The 24,580-nt window shown below is 41.8% G+C and overlaps 1 protein-coding gene across 4 annotated transcripts in view; it reads left to right on the plus strand.

The window, feature by feature from the left end:
- Positions 1–24,580, plus strand: part of PIAS1 (protein inhibitor of activated STAT 1) — a 143,339-nt gene that overhangs the window by 99,598 nt on the left and 19,161 nt on the right. For all 4 annotated transcript variants that reach the window (XM_008268843.4, XM_051822324.2, XM_051822325.2 and 1 more), the window contains exons 6-8: positions 404–538; positions 7,274–7,379; positions 22,585–22,658. In XM_008268843.4, the coding sequence (XP_008267065.1) occupies positions 404–538; positions 7,274–7,379; positions 22,585–22,658 (315 nt within the window). The remainder of the gene's footprint in view (positions 1–403; positions 539–7,273; positions 7,380–22,584; positions 22,659–24,580) is intronic.

Here is a 24,580-nt window from a genome sequence, read left to right on the forward strand (position 1 = left end):
AAAGCAGTTGTTTCAGCAATATCTTAGTTATGCTCATGTCAGTCTGTAAGCCTGTGGTAGAATGGAGATGTGAAGAAGGCTGTGCCTAAATGGAGTACAGGTGCACACTGTTTCTCTTACACTTGAATATATTCCTGAATACCTATCCAAGCTATTTATGGACGCTTCTGATTCTTAAGTTTAAAATATTTATGTTTTTCTCAGGCTTACAGTAATGATACTGTAAGATTGTTTAGAGAAATAAGAACAGGATAACTGGAAACTCTTTAACAACTGTTTGCTCCTTTACTTTATAATGAAAACATTTTTTCTATTGTATAGTTTGTACTTTTTTTTTTTAAGGAATAGAAGTTGAAATGCTTGTGGAAATAATCAGTTGAAATAAATTATGTTTCAATCTCAGGGTTACCTTCCACCTACTAAAAATGGCGTGGAACCAAAGCGACCCAGCCGACCAATTAACATAACTTCACTTGTCCGGTTGTCCACAACAGTACCAAACACCATTGTTGTCTCTTGGACTGCAGAAATTGGAAGAGTAAGTAAATTTTTGTGTCTGCCAGATCTTCGTATTACAAAGAAGGGTTAATCACCATGGCTACTTGAGCTTATATGTAAATGATACTGTAAAAAGAGTTGCAAAAGGGTTTATTTTTGTTTCACAATGAATTTTCAACATGTTCTCATTTGAAAAATGGCATCATGCAGTATCTAGCATTTTATAGTCCTGTCTTTTCACTCAGTGAGTTATCATGTCTTCCTATGTCATTACACCTTTTCCTGCTTTCTTTTAAACGGCTACATCATATTCCAGTATGACCATGCCTTGATTGTTAGCCTGTTTCCTTCTGTTGAACACTAACTTGATTTATTGATTGATCTGAAGACCCTTCTCGTAGCTGCAGCTGTGCATGTGTGCCTGATCATTTCCTTAGGGCAGGCTCTCAAAGTGGAACTGCGGAGTCAAAAGCCTGGGGGATTTCAAGGAATTTTGTGTAGCTCAAAAGATTGGCTTCCCACAAGATATTGTATAAATTTATCCTGTTACTTTCACTGTTTATTCTCATGCCACACTGTTATCTTCTTTAAAATTCTTACCAATTTCATTAGGTAACTAACGGTACTGCTTTGCCTTAATTAGTGTTCCATTCAGTAGTCAGCATGTTTTACGTTTATGATTATTTAATATCGTATCCATGTCTGTGTCTCTGTTGCTATTTTTCTTAATGACATGTATATTATTCATATGTTGAAACGTAACTTTTTGTCACATACAAATACATGTTTCCAGTTTGTCTTTTGTTTTTATTTGCGTTATTATATAGTATGTGAGAGACTAACTTATTATGGAGCCAAATCTTAGCCAGGTTTTTCCTTTCTAATCTTCCCCTCTACCCTTGTACTTGGTCTGTTTGCCCTTCCCAAGTTTATGTGTATGTCTGTTTATATTTTCTTCTAGACTTTTTAAAGTTTTCATGTTTTGCATTTAAATATTTACACCATCTCAGATTTCTATGTGGCAAGATTTAATCACTTTGATTTTTTAAATAACTAGTTCTAACACCATTAACTAAATAAATGCTGATTCTTAGGCCAGTATTACATATTTAATTTTTACATATCCTGGGTTGTTATAGTTATATATTTAATTTTTTACATATCCTGAACTGTTTCTATAATTTTTTGGTCTACCTTTTTCTGCGAAAATGTTTTAAAAGTTGCAATAAATAAATAAATAAAATCTTTTTTAAAATAAATCTTTTTAAAAGATTTATTTATTTGAAAGACAGAGTTATAAAGAGAGGTAGAGAGAGAGGTCTTCCATCCACTGGTTCACTCCCCAGATGGCTGCAATGGCCGGAGCTGCGCCGATCTGAAGCCAGGACCCAGGAGCTTCCTCCAGGTCTCCCACGCGGATGCAGGGTCCCAAGGACTTGGGGCATGCTCTATTGCCTTTCCAGCAGAGAGCTGGATCAGAAAAGGAGCAGCAGGACCAGAACCGATGCCCATATGGGATGCCAGCGCTTCAGGCCAGGATTTTAACCTGTTGTGCCATGCCAGCCACTGAAAGTTGCAATTTGTAAATTACAGCTTTGAAGTATTCATTCCTGTCAATCCACTAATTTGGTTGAATTTTTTGTGTGCCATTCATAGTAACTCACAACTGACAGGGAGAAAAAGAGGTTTCTTGCTCTTGTGGGATCTGAGATCTAGGAGACAGGTGGTCACACAAAAAACCTGAACTTACCTTGAGTACTATGAAGGAGAAGAGCACATTTTAGGAGGTGGTACTTTAGAAAGGACAGAAAGGCAATCTGAACTGGAGAGAGAGGTCAGAGAGGGCTTCCCTGAGGAAATAGTGACAGAGCCAAGAGCTGAGAGAAGTCTAATCACTCATTAGGTGAATGCTCAGAGGAAGCCACCTGCACAGCGGCCCACTGGCCTGAGACGGCTTGGTTTTGTGAATGACACAAAAAGGGATCTGCTGTGACCAGGGTGCAGAGAGTGGGGAAGAGCAGTGTGGACGGGGCTGGAGGGATGAAATAGGGCTTTATAGGTAGTGTTAAAGTTACGGGTTCTCACTCTCAGAAGAGTTATTTGTTTACAAGGCAGAGTGACAGGGAAAGACAGCTGGAGAGAGCTTCCATCCCCTGGTTCACTCCCTAAATGTCTGCATTGGCCAGGGCTGGACCAGGGCTAAGCCAGACGCCTAGAACTCCAGCTGGGTCTCCCAAGTGAGTGTCAGGGGCCCAAGGACTTGAGCTGTCTTCTGCTGCTTTCTCAGGCACATTAGCAGGAAGCTGCATCAGAAGTGGAGCAGCTCGAACCGGTGCTCATGTGGGAAGGCAGCGTCTTAGCTCACTGCACCAGAAGGCCGGCCCCAAGAGTCTTCTCTTTTATCATATTTCTGTTCTAGTGGTAACAACTTGAATAGCGCCAGAATCATGCCAGGAGGCTACATCTTAGGAACCAGCTTTGGAGAGGTATTGATGAGAGAGATTCTTAACCTAGAGTGCTGGCAGTAGAATGGGGATGAGTGGGAAATCCACAGGTTTGTGATGGATTGGAAGTGGGTGCTCGGAGAAAGAGAGACGTCATAGATGTTCCCTTGGTTTCTGGCTCAATGAAACACTGCAAAATGACTGATGTTACATGTGTTGTGCTGTGCTTTGCTTTGGAAAAGGAGGCATTGAAGGGCTAGAGCAAGGGTGGAGAGTTTATCTTTTCTCTGCCAAGGGCCATTTGGATATTTATAACATAAGTTGTGGCCTTACAAAATTGTCAGATTACAAATTAGCTTGCTATAGACTGATTGAATTTCAAGACCCACCTGCAGTTGCCTTGGCAGGGCCAGACTAGATGATTTTGCAGGCCTTGGGTAGGCCCCACCCCTGAACCAGAGGGAGAACATCCTGAATTCAGTTTTGGAGGTTTTGAGTTTTAGACATCCTGAGTAGGCAGTTGGGCACACAGGCTCAGAGGAGGTTTGGGCTAGAGAGAAGAAAAAGTGTGTGAGGCATCCGTGTATTAGTGATTGCTGGAGCCACACAGGAAAAGCTGGAATGCATCAGGCAGGCAGAGAAGAGTGCCCAAGACCTACTCTTGAGGTCCCACAACATTTAACCCCAGGAGGAGAGAAAGCTGCAGACGACATGGGGAGACGGGCAGTGGTGGGGCGGTCTGCAGGGTGGGTGCAAGAAGCCAAGAGACAGAGTCTCAGGAAGGAAGGAGACGGGAAGCAACACTGAGCAGACTTGGAGAGGGTAAGTGTGCGGAAGTCTGAAGTGTGAGATGACAGAGTTACTTGTTTGGAGGGGAGAGCAAGAGATTAAATGTGCAGGAGAAGGAGGGATAGAAATCAGGAGTGGACTGCATAGTTGGAGGAACTAGCGGCAGTGCAGAGGGTCATTTCTCTACTGGAAGGATAAAAGAACTGGATGAGCAAGCGAGTGTCTGGTCCTGGAGAGGTGATGGCTGGATGACGTCTCTTCCCTCTCTGAAGTTAAGGGAAGACGGAAGGTTTGTGAGGGTAGTGGAGGTTGGAAAGTTACCGCGGAGACTGAGACGTGGCCTCCTTTGTTTTCTCCTCCCGTTTATTCTGGCTGAACTGTAGAATTACCTGATTACATTTCCTCTCCTCCTTTCACTTCCATCTTTCAGAGAATTTGGATGAGATCCCTTAGAATGGTAAATTAAGATGGGGGAATTTATTAACTCATAATGTTTAATATACTCATTCTAACAATGGTGTTTTTCTCTACCTACTCAAATTATCTTTGGTGTTCCTCAGGAATTTAACAAGTTTCTTCTACGTCCTGCATATTTTGTGTTAACTTGTGTGTTGGTTATTATTACTGCTATTGCAAATATATTTTCTATGATATTTTCTAAAGTATTTATTGTTTTTTTAAAAAGCTAATTATTATTGGATATTTACTTCATATCTAAATTCATATCTTGGTTCCAATAGCTTTTTAGTTGATAATTTGGTATTTCCAACTAGGCAGTTTGAGCTTGAGATGCATCATATGCTAGCCCTAACACTTACCTTCATTATTTCTTGTTCTGACTCTCCTGGCTAAACCTTTGTGAACAGTGTTAAGTTACACAGGTGCTAGTGGACATATTTGATGGGTTTGTGTCACTGAGGATACTGCTGCTTACAGCAATTATAATAGCCATTGAGTTTTGGTAGAACTTAATTATGCCAATGATATATCCTTATTTCCCTCTTACTGGATATCTGTTTTAGAAATGAGTTTTGGCTTTTAGCAGAGTCTTTCTGACATCTGTCAGGGTTATATTTTTCCCTTTGACTAGTAACATTTTAAAAATCCTTACGATTGTTTTGCTTCTAGGGTGTTTAGGAGTTCCCTGCCTTCCTTCCCTTTCAGAGAGTGTTGGAAATCCTTAGTTTTGTTTTTGTGTGTAAGAAGTACAGCCCACTGAAGGAGCAGGGGGTGATTTTGTTGAAATATGAAAAAGGCTGACACTGGGGGAGAGCAGGAGGTCTCTCCCAGGGCGGGCTTCTGAGCTGCAGCTCTGAATATTTTAGGCCTGTGAGTTGGCGGCCTTCTTTTTGAAGTAAAACATGGAAAGAAATTTATTCTTTTCTGAAACCCAGAAGATAACTTATTAGTTTGTTGTTAGTTCACCATTTTAATTCAGTTTTGAAGGTATTGTAAATGGTTGCTGTAGAATCCCTTAGCATTTTGTGGATAACTTTGTGTGATTGGTAGCTGTTGAGAAATGTTTTAACTGTCTTTTCAAATGAAATGGAGAACTATTAGTGAATGATATTTTAGCTTCTTTTCCTACCCCAAGGTAATCACTGCATTGAGTCTTTACTAAACTCACTATTTAGAGAGAAATTATTTAGATCTTAGTATAAATAATACATAATGAATAGATTGTATTTCAGTTATGGAGGAAGTGTTTTATAGACTTTATAATTTTCGAAGACTTGAAAAAAACAGTAGTGTAAGCCAGTCTATCACTCATTAGATGTAATTAGTTGCTACTGTGAAGGGTTAACGGGAATATAATGGCATCTTCATAACTATACCATTTTGAAGTTTTAGGAGGTTTGCTGGTGGACCTATTTTATATGATATACTCATAAAGTTGAAGTCCACATTATCAGGACAAGTGAACCTAATGTTCTTTTTTGCATCTCCCCCTAACCTCCTTTTTGGTTACATGTTCTAACTAGAGTGAACATACCTTTTCATGGAATTGTGGTTTTCACTTGATCTCTTCTTAAATATTTATATAGAGCCGTAGGGTAATTCCAAGTTCTGAAGATTCAAGCTGTCAGTACATAATTTCACAGTGTTAATTAGCATTTCTCTAGTTTTCATCATACTTGAAGCATTAAGCAGATACGTAGTAATTGTGACTGAGGTTTTTTCCCCTAAAAGAAGCTTATGGTGTATGCTTTAAAATGTAGGGAAATTTTAAGTTTTTTTTTTTTTAATTATGAGATTTATTAGTGAAAGTAAATTAGATTTTTTAATACTTTATTTTTATCCCCAGAAAATGTATAGCATATGCACATGGGTAGGTTTCTGAAAATTGAAAGAAAATTTGACTTCCCAAAGGTACTATAGGATGTTGCCAAAAGAAAGGAATCCATTTTTGGAAGTGTGAAATGTAACTGAGAGTTGGGTGGCACAATGGACGAAGGAAGGCGTTTCAGAGCTGGTAGGCTGTGCGAAACTGAGAACTGCAGAGAAGCGCCGCGGACTTGAGAACTGAGGCCCCTGTCCTGGCGTCCCTGCTGTTCCTCTTGGTCTCTAGCGCCTGCTCTGCCACCAGGCGGCTGCATGGTCATGAGCAGATGACATAAATCTCTGTGTGTTGCGGTTTCATCAGCTCTTTGATCTCTTAACAGACCCTCTGCAAACTTTAAATGCAGTACTCGGTACATGTTAAGAGTACTTTGAGAACTGTGTATGGCTATAAAATACAGGATGGTAGCAATTATCTTTCCTTTGTTTCTTTTCAAGTCTCTCAATCTTCCTCTTGATCCATCTCTTTTAGATCATAAGCCTTTGCCCTCTTTTCTTCCTCTTATCCAGCCACGCGCCCTTCACACTGCGCCTTGGCTTGTTGATATTTTCTGTATCGCTTTCTCACGATACCATCTCTGCATAGTTCCTTGGCTGGTAATGATATTCATCCACTCAGTTGCCAAACCAGCAGCTTCTTTTTAAAAATCATCTTTAGTAGTTCTCCTCTGCTTGTGTGATAATAGCCTAGGTAGGGTCTTTTTAGGGACTGGTCAAAGGTATAGAGATAGGTTAAGAGTTACAGATTAGGATTAGGAAGCCAATCTCACTTGTAATTTTTTAAATAGCTACAATTTTAGATCTGTTATCTACCAAATAGAATTTGTAACTTTGACACCTTACTTGCCTTCGTTTATCTTTTAGCCTAAACAATGTTTTTTCATATAAGTGCCTTAAATTTATTAGCTCAAGTATAGGTAGTCAGAATAATACATAAGCATGACAGACCTGGTTTTAAATTCTAGGTTTGTTACTTGAAAGGTATAGAATTTAGGGCAGGCTCTTTTACTTCTGTATACTTTACTTTCCTCTTTAGTTAGGATCAAATGAATTGCTGTTCATGAAAACACCCAGGAGTGCTTTGACACACAGTAGATGTCTTAATAAGCATTAGTTTTCTCTCCCTATCTCTGTGCAAATACAGCAGATGTGCTATTTACTTACATATGTCGTTTGTTTTTTCTACATCTTTTTTTTTCCAGACCTATTCCATGGCAGTATATCTTGTAAAACAGTTGTCCTCAACAGTTCTTCTTCAGAGGTTACGAGCAAAGGGAATAAGGAATCCGGATCATTCTAGAGCTTTAAGTACGTATGATGAACTTGATACTTCACTTATGCAGCTCAACTGTTCTGTTAAAGGTCTGAGTAGTATTTGCTTTAACTAAAGAAATTTTAAGATTTATTATTATTTTTTTAACTAGGGCCTGTTGTAGAGGATTAAAAACACTGAGAACCTCATGAAACAAGGCCGAAGAGTAATTTTTGTATATTTGTCACAAATGATATGTTATCTGTATTTTATTGACTTTAACATTGTAAGTTTATACATGAACATTGAAGATGATGTTACTGCAGTTTCGTAAAACACACATTTAAAGAATTCCAGAAGATGGGAAGGAAATCTTGGCATACACTTGAAGATGATTTTAAATTGGAGGTTTACCTGGGAACAATGTGCAGAGTTTATGAGCCAGCATCTATGTAGCAGCAGTGTAGAGGTGGGGTGGGGTGGGGTGGGGTGGTAGAAATGGTCATGAAGTGAGCTCTGCCAGCAAACAGTTATGTAGCCTGGGACAGTCACCGTACCCCTGTACCTCATGTTCCCGCTGTGTAAGGGGTTTCCACAGCCTCCCCAAGAGTCTGTATTCCTGAGCGTGACTGACTGGATGTGTTAATCTGAGATGAAAGTGAGGTCTGCAGATGGGTTCCCTGGCCTCCAGTCATGGGGGCTAAGGGTCGGTGGTCTTTCCAAAGAGGTGAGCTAAATTCTTCCTTTATTAAACTCTTTGTAAAAAGTAGATGCTTCATGAATGGCTTGAGAGTGAGGGTTGGATACTTAGAGACCAACAGGCAGAGGTTGGCTGTCTTTTAAGGAGTCTGGAGGTGAGTTGACTAATGGAGCCCACTATCAGATTTGTAGTTAGAGCTCTGTTGTAGAGAACGACATGGTACAGCCAGCTGTCCTCTCACTTCCCTGTGCCACGGAGCTTTTCTCTGTGAAGATGTGTTCATGTATTTGAAACGCAGAGTTGCAGAGAGGGAAAGACAGAGAAAGAGATCTTCTCTTTGCTGATTCACTCCCCAAATGGCCACAACGGCGAGGGCTGGGCCAGGCCAGACTCATTAGCAGGGAGCTGGATCCAAAGTGGAGCAGCTGGTCTCGAACTGGCACCCATATGAGATGCCGGCATGGCAGGCAGCGGCTTTACCCGCTACACCACACTCCCAGCAAAGCTTTTATGTTTTCCTCTAAGCTGTGTCTGTGCCAGAGTGAAAGCTCCCACTACTCTGACCAGTATACCCTTAATAGTTCATTGAAGGAATCGTCTGTTCTTTTAAAAATGCAGATAATCCTGAATCAAGGGGAGATTCCTTGACAAATGATAGAAAGCTAGAGTGCTTTGTGGTCTGGGGGAATGAAGACACCATTGGCAGGGACAGTGTTAGCAGGAATCCTGAAGGAAGTAGAGCGTGCAAGACAAGTTTGGTTATTTCAGTCTTGTTGAATTTATTCTTGGTCATTCTTTTGTACAGATTCCTGTTAGCTTCACAGTGCTAGAATCTCAGCCAGTCAGAAAACCTTGTGGAATTATGTGTGGAAAAGGAAACGCCAGGAAGTGGTAACAACTTGTCTGCTGGAGCTATTCTGTCCTCCGCTTCTAGCTGTAGCGCCACCTGGAGGTAGAGTGGGAGAGTGACCAGGAAGTGTTTTTTCTGTAAGGAGTCCCTGTTAGTGGCTGTTGGGCAGCTAAAGCTGCTTGCTTCAAAAGCGCTCATTTCAACTCTGATACCCCATGGGATGTAGAGCTAATTGCACATGGCCTCAGATTTTTTTGTGGCACTTCTGCTACATACAAAGAAGTAACTTTCTCAGCAAATTGTGTATCTAAAGTAGTGCTTGAAATAACTTGACAGAAAATGTCAGGTATCGGATATTTATTTGAAGAAGCAAGTTACTTACAGATGTTCATTGTAAGTCATTCTTTTTTTTTTTTTTTTAAGATTTTATTTATTTTGAGAGGTAGAGTTACAGACAGTGAGAGGGAGAGATAGAGAAAGGTCTTCCTTCCATCGGTTCACTCCCCAAATGGCCACAACAGCCAGAGCTACGCCGATCTGAAACCAGGAGACAGGTGCTTCTCCCTGGTCTTCCATGCGGGTGAAAGGGCCTAAGGACTTAGGCTGTCTTCTACTGCTTTCCCAGGCCATAGCAGAGAGCTGGATTGGAAGAGGAGCAGCTGGGACTAGAACTGGCGCCCATATGGGATGCCGGCGCCACAGGCGGAGGATTAACCTACTGCTCCACAGTGCCGGCCCCTGTAAATCATTCTTTTTTTTTTTTTTTTTTTTTAATAAACATAAATTTCCAAAGTACAGCTTATGGATTACAATAGCCCCCCCCCATAACTTCCCTCCCACCCACAACACTCCCCTCTCCCACTCCCTTTCCCCTCCCATTCATATCAAGATTCATTTTCAATTATCTTTATATACAGAAGATCAATTTAGCATATATTAAGTAAAGATTTCAACAGTTTGCACCCACACAGAAACACAAAGTGTAAAATACTATTTGAGTACTAGTTATAGCATTAATTAAACACCTAAGAGTAATTGTGTATTAATTACAGAGTTTAACCAATAGTTTTAAGTAGAACATAAAAAATACTAAAAGGGTAAAGTATTAAGTTCTTTTTTTCTTTTTTTTGTTTGTTATATAGTTATTTTTTATTTTTTTTTAATAAATGTGAATTTACAAAGTGCAACTTTTGTATTGTGGTTTCCCCCCCAACCTCCCTCTCCCATCCCGCTCTTCATCGAGTTTCATTTTCAATTACCTTCATATATTGAAGATCAACTTAGTATATACTAAGCAAGGATTTCAATAAGCTGTCCTCACACAACTGCACAAGGTATAGGGTATTGTTCGACTAGTAGTGTTTTTAAGTTTCATAGTAAAACACATTAAGGACAGAGATCCTACATGGGGAGCATGTACCCAGTGACTCCCGTTGTTGATTTAACAATTGGCACTCTTATTTATGACATCAGCAATCACCCGAGACTCTTGCTGTGAGCTCTCTAGGCTGTGGAAGCCCCTTGAGTTCACCGACTCTGAACCTGTTTAGTCAAGGCCGTATCACAGTGGAGGTTCCTTCCTCCCTTCTGAGAAAGGTGCCTCTCTCTCCTTGATGGCCTGTTCCTTCTGCTGGGGTCTTGTTCACCAGGATCTTTCATTTAGATTGGTTTTTGCCATCATGTCATGGCTTTCCATGCCTGTGAGATTCTCATGGACCTTTTAGCCAGATCCGAATGTCCCAAGGGTTGTGTAAATCATTCTTAACCTTACACATAAACTTTATTAAGATAAAGTTTTATTAGCCAAATCAGGCACTATTATGATCTTTAAGGAATGAAGTTGATAGGTTTTGGTCCTGTAGTTTTTTACTTTTTTTTTTTTTTTTTTTTTTTTTTTTTTAAGATTCATTTGTTTATTTGAAAGAGAGATTTTTGCATCCACTGGGTCACTCCCCAGATGGCTACAATGGCTGGAACTGGGCCAGGTGGAAGCCAGCAGCCAGGAACTTCATCTGTGTCTCCCACATAGGTGGCAGGGGTCTAAATACTTTTGCGCTATCTTCTGCTGCTTTCCCCAGGGCATTAGCATGGAGCTGGATTGGCAGTGGAGCAACAAACTGACACCCAAATGGGATGCTGGCGTTGCAGGCCGTGGCTTTACCTACTACACCACAGCGCCAGCCCCATGGTCTCCTCTTATGTGTAGAGTCATCCCCTTACAGCTATCATAAAAATATTTAGTCTTTGGACCTGGTCAAGTCTCTGTCCTGCCCTGTCCTGTCCCTTCAGCACTTGCTTCAAACCTTAGCCATATTTTACTCAAACATTATTCTCCTCTCCAGACTCCCTGCCAAAACAAGAACACTGGCGATTCAAGAAGTGAATTCTCTAAAGTACTTATTTCTTCCTTAATCTTAGTGCCATCATAATTACTTTTTCACCTTATCTGTATTTGTATCCATCTTACTTTATTTCCTTCTGTTTCAAGGGGAAATATCCCTTTTCCTGCTCGAAGTTAATGTTTTGTTCGTTCATTTTTCTCATTCAAGAAAATGTACTGCCTAGGTGTATAGGCATAGGAGAATATAGCATTAAACAAGACATACATCCTCTCAGCATCCCCTAGAAGTTTGCAGTCTGGCGGGAGAGGAAAACACTGAAGAGGTGTGTAAGTCGTTGATGAGCTACAGTTGTGATGTGCGCCTTAGAGAAAGCAGACAGGAGGCTGGGTGGAGGTGAGCAGGAGAAGACAATCTCCCTGGTGCCGTGATGCTTACAGCTAGATTGTAAGGACCAGGACGGGGCCTGCGCTGTGGTGCAGTAGGCTGAGCCTCCACCTGCCTGCAGCACTGGCTTCGCATACGAGCGCCGGTTCCTGTCCTGGCTGCTCCTCTTCCGATCTGCCTCTCTGCTATGGCCTGGGAAGGTAGTCGAGGATGGCCCAAGTGCTTGGGCCCCTGCACCCGTGTGAGAGACCTGGAAGAAGCTCCTGGCTCCTGGCTTCAGATCAGCCCAGTTCCTTCCATTACAGCCATTTGGGGAGTGAACCAGTGAGTGGAAGACCTTTCTCTGTCTTCTCCCTCTCTGTCTGTAACTCTCAATAAATAAATAGAAACTTAAAATAAATAGAAAAATTAAAAAAAAAAAAGACTGGGCGAGTTGAGCTCCGAGATGGGGAGAAAAGACCGGTCAGTGGAGGTGCCATGGAAAGAGCAAAGCAGGAGAGTGGCCAGAGAAACAGGCACGCAGACAGTGCAGAGGAGGATGGGGTAGCCGCTGAAGTCATGACATGGTCACCTTTGGACAGCATGAGCCTTGCTTTAAGGACGGAATTGAAGTGGGATTGGGGGTGGGAGTTCGCAACCTCATCTGTAGACAGGACTCCCTGTTCCCCCTTAACATATGTTCTTACTGACTTACAGTACGAGTACATATTTATGGGGTTCAGTGTGATGTTTCAACACGTACGTAGTATTTACAACATGTAGTGATCAGATCAGGATAATTGGCGTATCTATGACCAATGACATTTGTCATTTCCTTGCTTTGGAAATATTCAAGTCCTTTCTGCCCCGCTTAATGATCATAGTTGTTGTCAACTACCGTTCTTCCGTGCTCTAGAGCACTGCACGGTGTTCCTCCTGTTCAGCTGTACCCCGTTCCTGTTAACCTTTCTCTGTAAGCTTCTCTCCATCTCCGCCCGCTACACCTTCTAAGGCTCTAGTAACCACTCCTTGCTCTCAGCTTCCACGAGACCAACTCTTTAGCTTCCCCGTGTGAGAACACATGGCAGTTGTCTTTGTGTGCCTGACTTATTTCACTTAACCTGATGATCTCTAGCATCATTTACATTTCTGCAGATGACAGACTCATTCTTTTGTGTGGCTGAATTACATTCCATTGTGTGTATATACTACATTTTCTTTATCCATTTGTCTGTCGGTGGATACGTAGGTTGATTCCTTATCCTGGCTCTTGTGCTGGTACTACAGTGAACATGCAAATACAGATGTTTTTTCAGCATACTTATTTTATTTCCTTTGATTATATACCTAGTAATGGGATGGCTGGATCATAGAGCAGTTGGATTTGTAGCTTTTGAGTAAGCTTCCATACTATGTTCTGTATAGACTGTGCTAATTTGCAGTCTCAACGAGCAGGAGAGCTCCCCTTTCTTTGCATCCTCGCCAACATTTGTTACCTTTTGTCTTTTTGATAATTTGTTGTTTTTTAAAAAAAAATTTTTTTTTAGTTTTCATTTTATTCAAAATGCAGAGAGAGAGGGAGAGACAGAGGTCTTTTATCTGCTGGTTCATATTCTAAGAAGCCCACAACAGCCAGGGCTGAGCCAGACTGCAGCCAGGAGCCCAGAATTCCATGTAGATCTCGCACATGGGTGTCAGGGACTCAAGTACTTGAGCCATCTTTCCCTGTTTCCCAGGATAGGCATTGGCAGGAAGCTGGATCAAAAGTGGACTAGCGAGGGCTCAAGTGAGGCAGGCACTCTGATAGGGGAGGTGGGCGCCCCCAGCTGTAACTAGCGCTGCTGCACCAGTCACTCTCTCCTGGTGATTGCCATTTTAACTAGGGTGAGATGCCTTATTGTGATTTTAAAAATTTTTTAAAAGATTTATTTAGGGGCTGGCACTGTGGCATAGCCAGTAAAGCTGTTGTCTTATAATGACGGTATCCCATATTGCCTGTTTGTGTCCCGGCTGTCCCACTTCCAATCCAGCTCCTTGCTGATTACCTGGGAAAGCAGTGGAAAATGACCCAAGTGCTTGGGCCCCTGCCACCAACATGGGAGACCCAGATGAAGCTCTTGGCTCCTGACTTTGGCCTGCTCCAGTCCCAGTTCTCTGGGGGAGTTAACCAGCAGATGGATAGAAGATCTCTTGTCTCTCCGTATCTCTAACTTTCAAATCAAATATATTTAAAACACAGAGTTAGAGAGATGGGAGAAAAGAGAGAGAATCTTCCATTTGCTGGTTTACACCCAGCAACCAGGAGCCAGGAGCTCCATCTGGGCCTCCTATGTGGATGCAGCGCCCAAGCACTTGGGCCATCATCCGCTGCTTTCTCCAGGCCTTTAGCAGGGAACTGGATGGGAAGTGGAGCAGTTGGGCTGTGAAGCAGCGCCCATGTGGGACATGGGCGCTGCAGGTGATGGCTTAATCTGTCACGCCACAGCGCCAGCACCCATCAATGTGATTTTCACCTACATTTCCCTAATGATTTGTGTTATTGAGCATTTTCTTACACTTGCTGCCATTTGTATATTTTCTTTAAAGATTTAGGCCACCTGGGCAATTTTCAGATTGCTTTCTCTCCTCTTGAGTTGAGTTCCTTGTCATCCCTTGTCAGATGTGTCATTGCAGCTGGTTTTTCACATTGTGTAGGCTGTCTCTTCACTCTGTTGATAGCTTCCTGTGCCGTGCAAAACCTTTTCGGTTTGATGGAATCATTATGGTCAGCTTTCCCTTTTGCTCTTGTCCTTTTGGGATCATATTCAAAAAATTCTTGCCCATTCCAGTGTCCTGAAGCATTTCCCCTATGTTTGCCTCAAATAGTTGTATAGTTTCAGGTTTTACATTTATTGTCTTTTATCCTTTTTTTTTTTTTTTTTGGTTGAGTTTTGTATATGGTGAGAGATAGGATCTAGTTTCATTTTCTGCGTATGGATGTCCAGTTTTCCCAGCACTGTTCATTGAAGAAACTCCTTTCTGTAAAATACATTCATCTTGGCTTTTGCTGAAAATCTGTTGGCTCTTCATCCTCATTTCTTCACAGGAAAGTCCACCCTTGCTCTTTGTACCTCCTCATGCGATTCCTCAAACACGCCATCATTGTGCTGAAGCCGCGCCTGCGCGTGGCACAATGGTGTGTGGGTGCCAGATAGGAAGAACTTCTCTTTTGGCTTGGATGCACTTGCTGTGTTTGATACCAGCTAATTTCTCCTGGAATCACTTTCCTTCCTCTTCTCTGACCTTTTCTTTTCAGTCACTTGCCTCTAACAGGTTCACAGAACAAAAGCATCGTAGATGTTGGTGTTGCCTAGGGTTTCATCCTCACTGCACTTTCCTGCATGCTTTCAGTGTTCAGTCGCAACTGTTCTTGTACCCCCAGGTACACGTCTGCTTAATCTTTCCCCATCTAACTGCCATCCCCGAAACTGTCCACTGACCCCTCCAACTCCAGTGTTTTAAACTGAACTCATCAAGTCCAAACCTACGTGCTAAATATTTCTCAAGTCTGTCTTCTCTGTAACATTGCCCTTGTTTAAGTAAATTCTCATATCCTGCCTTTATTTTCAAAACTCTTCTTAAATAATATATCCCCTGGGGCTGGCGTTGTGGCATAGGGGGTAAAGCTGCCATCTGCATCCCATATGGGCACCGGTTCGAGTCCCGGCTGCTCCACTTCTGATCCAGCTCTCTACTATGGCCTGGGAGAGCAGTAGAAGATGGCCCAAGTATTTGGGCCCCTTCACCCACATGGGAGACCTGGGAGAAGCTTCTGGCTCATGGCTTCAGAGCAGTGCAGGAATTACTTTAAAGCAGTAACAACCTTGAAGAGCACAAAACAGTTTAGCAGAACTGTTTGTGATGTACTGCATCTGCACCATCCCATCTGGTAGCCACCAGAAACCTGTGGCCATTGAGCACTTAAAATGTGCCAGTGCAAGAGCCGGCGCTGTGGCTCATTTGGTTAACCTCCGCCAGTAGTGCCAGCACCCCATATAGGTGCCAAGTTCTAGACCTGGTTGCTCCTCTTCAGTCTAGCTCTCTGCTGTGGCCCAGGAAGGCAGTGGAGGATGGCCTAAGTACTTGGGCGCCTGCACCTGCATGGGAGACCAGGAAAAAGCACCTGGCTCCTGGCTTTGGATCAGCACAGCACTGGCCATGACAGCCACTTGGGGGGTGAACCAACGGAAGGAGGACCTTCCTCTCTGTCTCTCTCTCTCACTGTATAACTCTGCCTGTCCGATTAAAAAAAAAAAAATGTGCCAGTGCAACTGAAGCACTGGCACATTTTTTTTTCCAGATTTTATTTAAGTTTAAATACAACCTCATGTGGGTAACTCTCATAGCTCATAGTAAAAAGGGATAAAAACAAAATCAATTTAAATGTGGCTCATTCTAACTTTGTTATAGGTCATGTAATTGAATATTGTTACCACTGCATATGACACTAACTCAATAAAACTTTCACTTCCAGATAACCTCCCACAAGTTAGTAGATTACAGCAGGATTAAAATTATGTGTTAATTTTAATTTTTTTACTTCCTTGCCACAAAGGATAAGTACTTTTACTTTTATTTTTCCTCCATTTTTAAAGGATTGATTGATTGGAAAGGCAGAGAGAAAGATAAAGAACTGATTCTGTCCTCAGGTACAACAGCCAGAACCAGGCAGGGTTGAAGCCCAGAGTCAGGAACTCTATCTAAACATCCCCCACTTGTGTCATCCTCTGCTTCCAGGCACATTAGCAGGGAGCTGGATCAGAAGCAGAGTAACTGGGACCCAAACTTGGATAGGGGATCTGGGCATCCCACACGGCAGCTTAACCTGCTGCAGCAGAATGCCTGCCCCTCTCTATTTTCTTGTTTAAATTTCCTATAATTCTTTTCCACCTCTTCTTTCTTCTTTCTCCTTTTAGTAAAACTTACTGAAGTATAATTTATAAATGGTAAAAATTTGTTTGACAGTTACGCAGCATCGTGGACCACAATCAAAATGCAGAGCATCCTGCACCCTGGGAAGTTCTGGGTGGCCCTTTGCTCTCCAATCCCGTTACCCCAATTCCTGTAACCACTGATATGATTAGAGCCAAAGTTTGGTCTTTTTCAGAATGTCAGATAAATGGAACCCTCTAGACTGCAGCCTTTGTGTGTGGCTTCTTTCATTTAGCACAATGCTTCTGTGGTTCACCCACATAGTTTGTTCCATTTCTTTGTACCATAATTTATTTACCCATTTATCAGTGGTAGACATTTGGATTGGTTCACGTTCTGCGCTATTTTGAATTACAAATAAAGCTGCCGTAAACATTTACATTTTGCATATGGATGTTTCAGTTTTGTGGACATGTCCATAGGTTCTCAGTTCTCTTGGTTAAATACCTAGGGCCGAGATTGCTGGGTCATACAGTAAGTGTATGAAAAACAATTTGGCAGTTTCTGAGGAAGTAGATATGCCATTTTCGCATTCCTGCTGACAATGTATGAAAATGAGAGTCTCTCCAAACCCTTGCCGGCACAACTGGTATTGTCAGGGTACTTTGGTGTTAGCAGCAGTCCCAGTTGCTGCACAGTGCTCTCTCCATGCCTTTTCCCAATGAATAACGATGCGAGAGCACGTGCTTAGGCCATCCCTGTATCTTCACAGATCTTTTTCCCATTTCTTTGTGTTGGTCTTGCTTTTGTATACATGAAGTCTTTGCTTAACCCAAACTCACAGCCATTTTCTTCTGTTTTACTTTTCATAGTTTTTTTTTTTTTTTTTTTTTTTTTAATTTTTTTGACAGGCAGAGTGGACAGTGAGAGAGAGAAACAGAGAGAGACAGAGAGAAAGGTCTTCCTTTGCCGTTGGTTCACCCTCCAATGGCCGCCGCAGCCGGCACGCTGCAGCTGGCGCACCGCTCTGATCTGAAGCCAGGAGCCAGGTGCTTCTCCTGGTCTCCCATGGGGTGCAGGACCCAAGCACTTGGGCCATCCTCCACTGCACTCCTGGGCCACAGCAGAGAGCTGGCCTGGAAGAGGGGCAACCGGGACAGAATCCGGCGCCCCGACCGGGACTAGAACCCGGTGTGCTGGCGCTGCAAGGCGGAGGATTAGCCTAGTGAGCCACGGCACCAGCCCATACTTCTTGTAGTTTTAACTCTTAGGCTTAGGTCCACAATTCGCTTTGAGTTAAATTTAATATCTAGTGCAGGATAAGGGTAGAAGATCATCCCCTGCCTTGCCCCCATCCCCACACGTATATATCCGATTGATTGTTCTAACATTTATTGAAATGGCTGTTTTCCCCCTTTTTAAATTACTTTGGAATCTTTATGAAAATTAACTGACGGTCGGCGCCGCGGCTCACTAGGCTAATCCTCCGCCTTGCGGCACCGGCACACCGGGTTCTAGTCCCGGTCGGGGCGCCGGATTCTGTCCCGGTTGCCACTCTTCCAGGCCAGCTCTCTGCTGTGGCCAGGGAGTGCAGTGGAAGATGGCCCAAGTGCTTGGGCCCTGCACCCCATGGGAGACCAGGAGAAGCACCTGGCTCCTACCTTCAGATAGGTGTGGTGCGCCGGCCGCAGCGCGCCAGCCACGGCGGCCATTGGAGGGTGAACCAACAGCAAAGGAAGACCTTTCTCTCTCTTACTGTCCACTCTGCCTGTTAAAAAAGAAAAAGAAAAAAAGAAAAACTAACTGACCCTAGAGGTGTGAATCTGTTTCTGAACTCTGTCTTTTCCTTTCACCTCTATGCCTGTCTTTCTTGCAAACCAGAATAGTGATTAATGAAGCCTGGAAATCAAGTAGAATCCTCCAGCTTTTTCATTTTTGGATTTTTTTTTTTTTGACTGTTTAAGTCCACTGTGGTAAAATGATAATGCACAGTGACCAGGTGGAATCTATTTCAGGGATATTAAGTTGATTGAGCATTCAAAAATCAATCAGTGTAATTCACCTTCTCAACAAACTGGGGGGGGGGGGGGATTACAACAAAAAGCCCTATCTGATCATCTCCATAGATATAGAAAAAGCAGTTGACCAGGTTCAACATCCATTCATGATAACATTATTGGTAAAATGGGGGCTGGTTCAAGTCCTGGCTGCTCCTTGCTTACTGTGTTTGGGAAGTCAGCAGGAGATGGCCGCAGTGTTTTGGCCCCTGCCACCAACAAGGGAGAAACCCAGACAGAGTTTCAGGCTCCTGGCTTCAGCCAGGCCTGGCTGTTGTGGCCATTTGGGGAGTGAACCAGCAGATGGAAGATCTCTCTCTCTTTATGTCTCTCCTCTGTCTTTGTTACTCTGCCTTTCAAATAAATAAATAAATAAATCTTTTAAAAAATAAAGAGAAGGCAACTGCCCTAGTGTAATAAAGAATATTTACTAATAACTGACACTAATGTAATACTTGATGATGAAAAACTGGAATGTTTCACCCCTAGAGCTGGGAACAAAGGAGGGGTATCTGCTCTTGGCATTGCCCTTCAGATCCTGGGTAACACAATAAGGACGGGTAAAAAATGCACAGGTTACAAATGAAAAATTATTGTCATTATTTGCAGATGACCTTGTTGTCTATGTAGAAGAAGATCCCAATGAATCTCACAAAACAGCTACTAGAATCAATATGTGAGTTTAGCAAGGTTAGAGAATACATGGTCAGTTTACAAAAGCCAGTTGTTTTTGTTAGTAATGAACAGTTGGAAATTGAACTTCAAAATATTAGAATTTACAATAACATCCAAAAATGTGAAATACCTAGGATACATTGGACAAACTATGTGAAGATGTGTATGCTCAAAATTATGAAACATTGCTTAGAAAAGATCTGGTATGACCCAGTGTGGATCTGGAGAGCTATACTATGTTAATAAATCAGAAGACTCAATATTACTGTATGTCAGTTTTCCAAATTGATTTATAGATTCTGTCCAGTCCAATCATGATCTTTGTACCTTTTTTTTTTTTTTCCCCGACAGGCAGAGTGGACAGTGAGTGAGAGAAAGAGAAAGAAAGGTCTTCCTTTACCATTGGTTCACCCTCCAATGGCCACTGCGGCCAGCCGCACCGATCCAAAGCCAGGTGCCAGGTGCTTCTCCTGGTCTCCCATGCGGGTGCAGGGCCCAAGCACCTGGGCCATCCTCCACTGCACTCCCTGGCCACAGCAGAGAGCTGGCCTGGAAGAGGGGCAACTGGGACAGAATCCGGTGCCCCGACCGGGACTAGAACCCGGTGTGCCGGTGCTGCAAGGCGGAGGATTAGCCTATTGAGCCGCAGCACCGGCCTGTACTGTTTTTAAAAGTATCTTACAGGGAAGGGTTGACTAAGGTTGGGTCTATAGTGGCAAAGGTGTTTTTTTTTTTTTTTTTTTTTTTTTTTTTAATAAAACTTGACAAACACTCTGATATATTTTCAGAAAAATTTCACCTCTGAGAGAAAGTGAACGTGCAATCACATTTTACTTTAACAATAGCTAATAATTATTGAGTGCAATGTTCATTTGTTTTAAAGCATTGTACATGTATTAATTTATTCAATCCTTAAAGCAGTCTTGTGAGATTATAATTATTCCCATCTACTGGATGATGAAACTGGGGCATAGAAAGATTCCGAAACTCAACGCAGGCTGAATTCTAATCCAGGCTGGCCCTCGGTCCCGTGCTCTTATATGTTCCTTTCTAAGTACCACACACTGAGAGATTTGTTGGCTATGAGGTTGATATTATGATCCATGGCGTTGTTGCATTTAAGTGGAAGTTTGATGTGCAGATTTCCAAGTCCCCATTGATGTGTCAGGAAGGATGCGGGGGCAGGGGGCAGGTAGTTGCTGAAGTCACCTACAGTGAGTTCTCCAGAAAGAAACAGAACAATAGGATAGTTAGAGACACCAGGGGGAATTGACTAGTGCAGCTATGCAGGCTGAGATGGCCCACGGTGTGCCGTCTGGAAGTTGGACAAGGGACTTGTTAGTGTGCCCCAGTCCAAGTGTGAAGGCCTCAGAACCAGGGAAGCCAAACTTATTTTTTTTTTTTAAGATTTATTTTATTTATTTGAAAAGCAGAGTTGCAGAGAGAGGTAGACAGAGAGAGAGAGAGATCTTCCATCCGCTGGTTCATTCCCCAAATGGCTGCAACTGCCAGAGCTGGGCAGGGTTGAAGGGAGGAGGAAGCCAAATTCTTGGTGGAAGACTGAAGGTCTGAGAACCTGCGGCCCACTGGTACAAGTGCCAGACCTCAGAGGCCATGCAACCACGAGTTCTGATGTCCAAGGGCAAGAGAAGGGTCTTCTAGCTCCAGGAGAAACATGCATTTGCTTTTCCTTAGCCTTTTTGTTCTGTCTAGGCCTCTGAGCCAATTAAGTGGATGACATGTTGAGGTCAGATCTTTCCCACGTGGGTACCCAGTCTCTGGAAACACACTCAGAAATAATGCTTTGCCAGATATCCAAATATCCCGTAATCCAGTCAAGTGGACACCTAAAATCAGCCATCACAGGTAGTGAACACAGTAGAATACTATTTACATATTTTTATGGCAGTTATTCGTTGCCTTTAATAAGATGCTGTGCTTTAAAAGTATCTTTATAAGAAAGGGCTGAGATTGGTTATATAATGACAGACATACTTTTGTTGTAATTTGTATGTGTATTAATTGGCAAAGTGTTGTAGTAACTGTATTTGTGAATCAAGAACCAAGGGTTTTATTGCATTTTGGATGTGAGACTCACCCTATGAAACACGTGAAGACAGAAGATTGGGGATTTCCAGGTAGTAAAATAACTTTCTAGCCTGGCGTCTCGATCGCACCTCAAGTTTTTAAAACTACCCATTGGTGTCCCTCTTGCCATTCTCACTCAGTGGACAATTAACAGATTAGAAAGCTCTATAAGTAGTTTTGAAGTAGTCTTGATCAAGATCCACTAATTAATGCAAACAGTTCGATAGAGTATCCAAGAATTAGACCATTTCAAAAAATTCTTCTGCCCTAAACTTCTTGCTTATCCGAGTTCTTTCCCCTCTGTTTTCTTTGTCTATCTGGTCACAGTTGTTTGCCACTGCTCTGAAAAATCCCACGATCAGTTACACACCCAGCCATTCCACTTATGGCTTAGAAACTTTAAAATTACTGCAGGATCATTGCCAAGATTATTAGAATGTTATATTTAAACATTTCCTTTCTTACCTATGATGCTTGTTATTGTTGACTAAGGTTTAGGAGGTAACAGATGCCTCAGGTTGACAAATGAGAAGTATGAAGAGCCTTTTCTGTTAAATGGAGAAGAGAACAGCCATGAAAAGCAAAATGACTACTGCTTCCTCTCTGAAGAACATGGAAAATTTGAGCCAAAAAGAGTTCAAGATTATCTAGTGCAGGCTCTAGTTCCTCTGAGCTGAAAGAGTAGGCTTGACTTGCCCAAGGCAGCACAGCTAGTGCATAGATAAGGAAGGGCAGAACTCCAACAATGTGGTATAAAAGCAGCTGGGCATTTTTCTTTTCATTATTTGAAATTCAAATGAATATGTTTTGAATAAATATCTTACTATCTAAAGCTTCCAAAAATTTATGTTGCTTTTATGGGTACTATTATTAATTTCCTTTGAAATAGGAGAATCCAAATAGTACTAGCTGTAGTTTAAAAGAGTTATGAAAGAGAAAGAGCCATCAGTTGACTGTGGTTGATCTGGTATAGAAATTTCCTTTATTTTACTGCAATGCAAATTTTTGTTCCATGAGTGAGGAATGGAAAATTTTTAGGAAATCTAGTCACTCTATAGGTATTCAATTGTTCTCCTTCCTTTGTTTATTATAGAAATTATTTGCCATGTAATTGTTTTTATCATACCATTCAACTGATGGAGAAATAATTGAGCAGATTGTTTTTAGTTCTTTTTAAGTTTTGATTTTTAAGTTCCTTATTTTTTAATGTTGCATCAGTAATGATTCTTTAATAAAGTTGTTCTGTTTGTTTGTTTTCTATTCAATGAATTTCAGTAAAAGAGAAATTGACTGCAGATCCAGACAGTGAAATAGCCACAACCAGCCTAAGGGTTTCTCTACTATGTCCAGTAAGTGTTAACTAATGCTTGCTTTTGAGAAGGCTTAACATACATTTTCTCTTTTCATTGAGTATTTGTAGTATTTGAGAAATTCTGTTTATGTGTAAAATATGCCTGTGTTTGTTAGAGTTTATGAAAATGGAAGGCATCTAGCATGGGTGGAATTTAAACATTTTAAGAATTCTGTACCCTTAGTAGGATGTATCTAAATACTGCCTGTGCTTAATGACTGTCTCAGACTCAAGTACAAAATCTCAGAATAAAGAGTGTCTGTTGTCTCCGTGTATTTATGAAAGGTCACTGTACAGAGAGTGCCCTTCCGAGTAAAGTGGCCGTCATTACTCGCACATCCAGTCTCACCGTCTCACCAAAAAGGACTGTGAGAACCTACCACTTAAAAGCTGTTCTCGTCTTACACAAGAATTTGTTAATGTATATAAAATAACCTACAAGTATTGTAAGTTGTAAGTTGTGTTCAAAATCAGTAATTTTTATGAAGTGAATAGATGGTCTCGTGACATAATGAAATTATTAAACCTGTAGCAGAAAAGTCTTCCAAAAATGGCTTCTTGACGGTTTATTTCGTAATTAATTTGCTGATGATGGGTGGAGCCTAACTAAACAGGGAAGGAGGTACGCAGAGTGAGAGGCCTCTCTGTTGCCTGCTTTGCCTTGATTGTTTAGGCCTGGAACTGAAATCCTGCTGCTCTAGGGTGACAGTGTTGTACTGAATTTTTAAAGGTACAAAGAACTTCAGTAGAAAGTAAATGGCATTTGTCAACAACAACAACAAAAGACCAAAAATATGTTATTTGTCCCTCATCTTTTGTGATTTATAAAACCTTAAAGACAATGTGAAACAGTCATTAACTCTGAAGTTAATTTATATTACTGTACTTTAAGTAGCTCTTCAAAAATAAAACCATTTTTAAAAATTTTGGTATTTGCCCAGGGAAATCTTGCTAATTATAAAACTTCTGTGAGTTATAGAAGGAACTATAATGAATTAATGAAAACCACCAGATCCTATCGTTTTGTATTTACCCTTCTAATCTTCCTATAATTTTCATTTTATTCCTCATTAGAGCCAATATTTTTTCTTACAAAGAATTTTTTTACTCCAGCTTTTTATACTATTAAAAATTATTTAATTAAATACCAGATAAATGTTCTAACAGTCTGTGTTGTAAAGGGAACTGAAACTTTTTTTTTTAATTTTTAACATTTAGAAAAATGCATCAGACTAGGGAAGTAAAGGGTGAGAAGAAGGCAGAAAATAATTTTTTATAAGATTTACTTATTTATTTGAAAAGCAAAATTACACAGAGAAAGGGAGAAACAAAGATCCTCCATCCATTGGCTCATTCCCCAGATGTCTGCAAGGGCTGGAGCTGGGCCAGGCTGAAGCCAGGACCAGGAGCTTCCTCCGGGTCTTCCATGTGGGTCCAGGGGCCCAAGTACTTGGACCATCTGCTGCTGCTTTCCCAGGTACATTAGCAGGGAGCTGGATTGTAAGTGAAACAACTGGGACATGAACTGCTTCCCATATGGGATGCTGGTCTAAAAGGTGGCAGTTTTATCTGTTACGCCACAACTCCAGCCCGTAAATTTTTTTTTTAATAAAAAGATACATACTTAATCTTCCCCTCTTTGCCTCAAATTCTGGCTTATCTGTTTTCCCCTGCTTGGTTCCTTGCTCTCCCATTTCATTGTAAGATCAGCTCTGAGAGTTTGATAAATGTAGACAGTATGGGACTGACACTGTGCAGTGGGTTAAGCCACAGCCTGCAGTGCCGCCGTCCCATATGGGCACCAGTTCGAGTCCCATGTGCTCCACTTCTGACCCAGCTCCATGCTAATGCACTTGGGAAAGCAGCAGAGAATGACCCAAGTACTTGGACTACTGCTACCCACACGGGAGACCTGGAAGA

The sequence above is a fragment of the Oryctolagus cuniculus genome, chromosome 12, assembly GCF_964237555.1.
Source record: "Oryctolagus cuniculus chromosome 12, mOryCun1.1, whole genome shotgun sequence".
Taxonomy (NCBI): Eukaryota; Metazoa; Chordata; class Mammalia; order Lagomorpha; family Leporidae; genus Oryctolagus; species Oryctolagus cuniculus.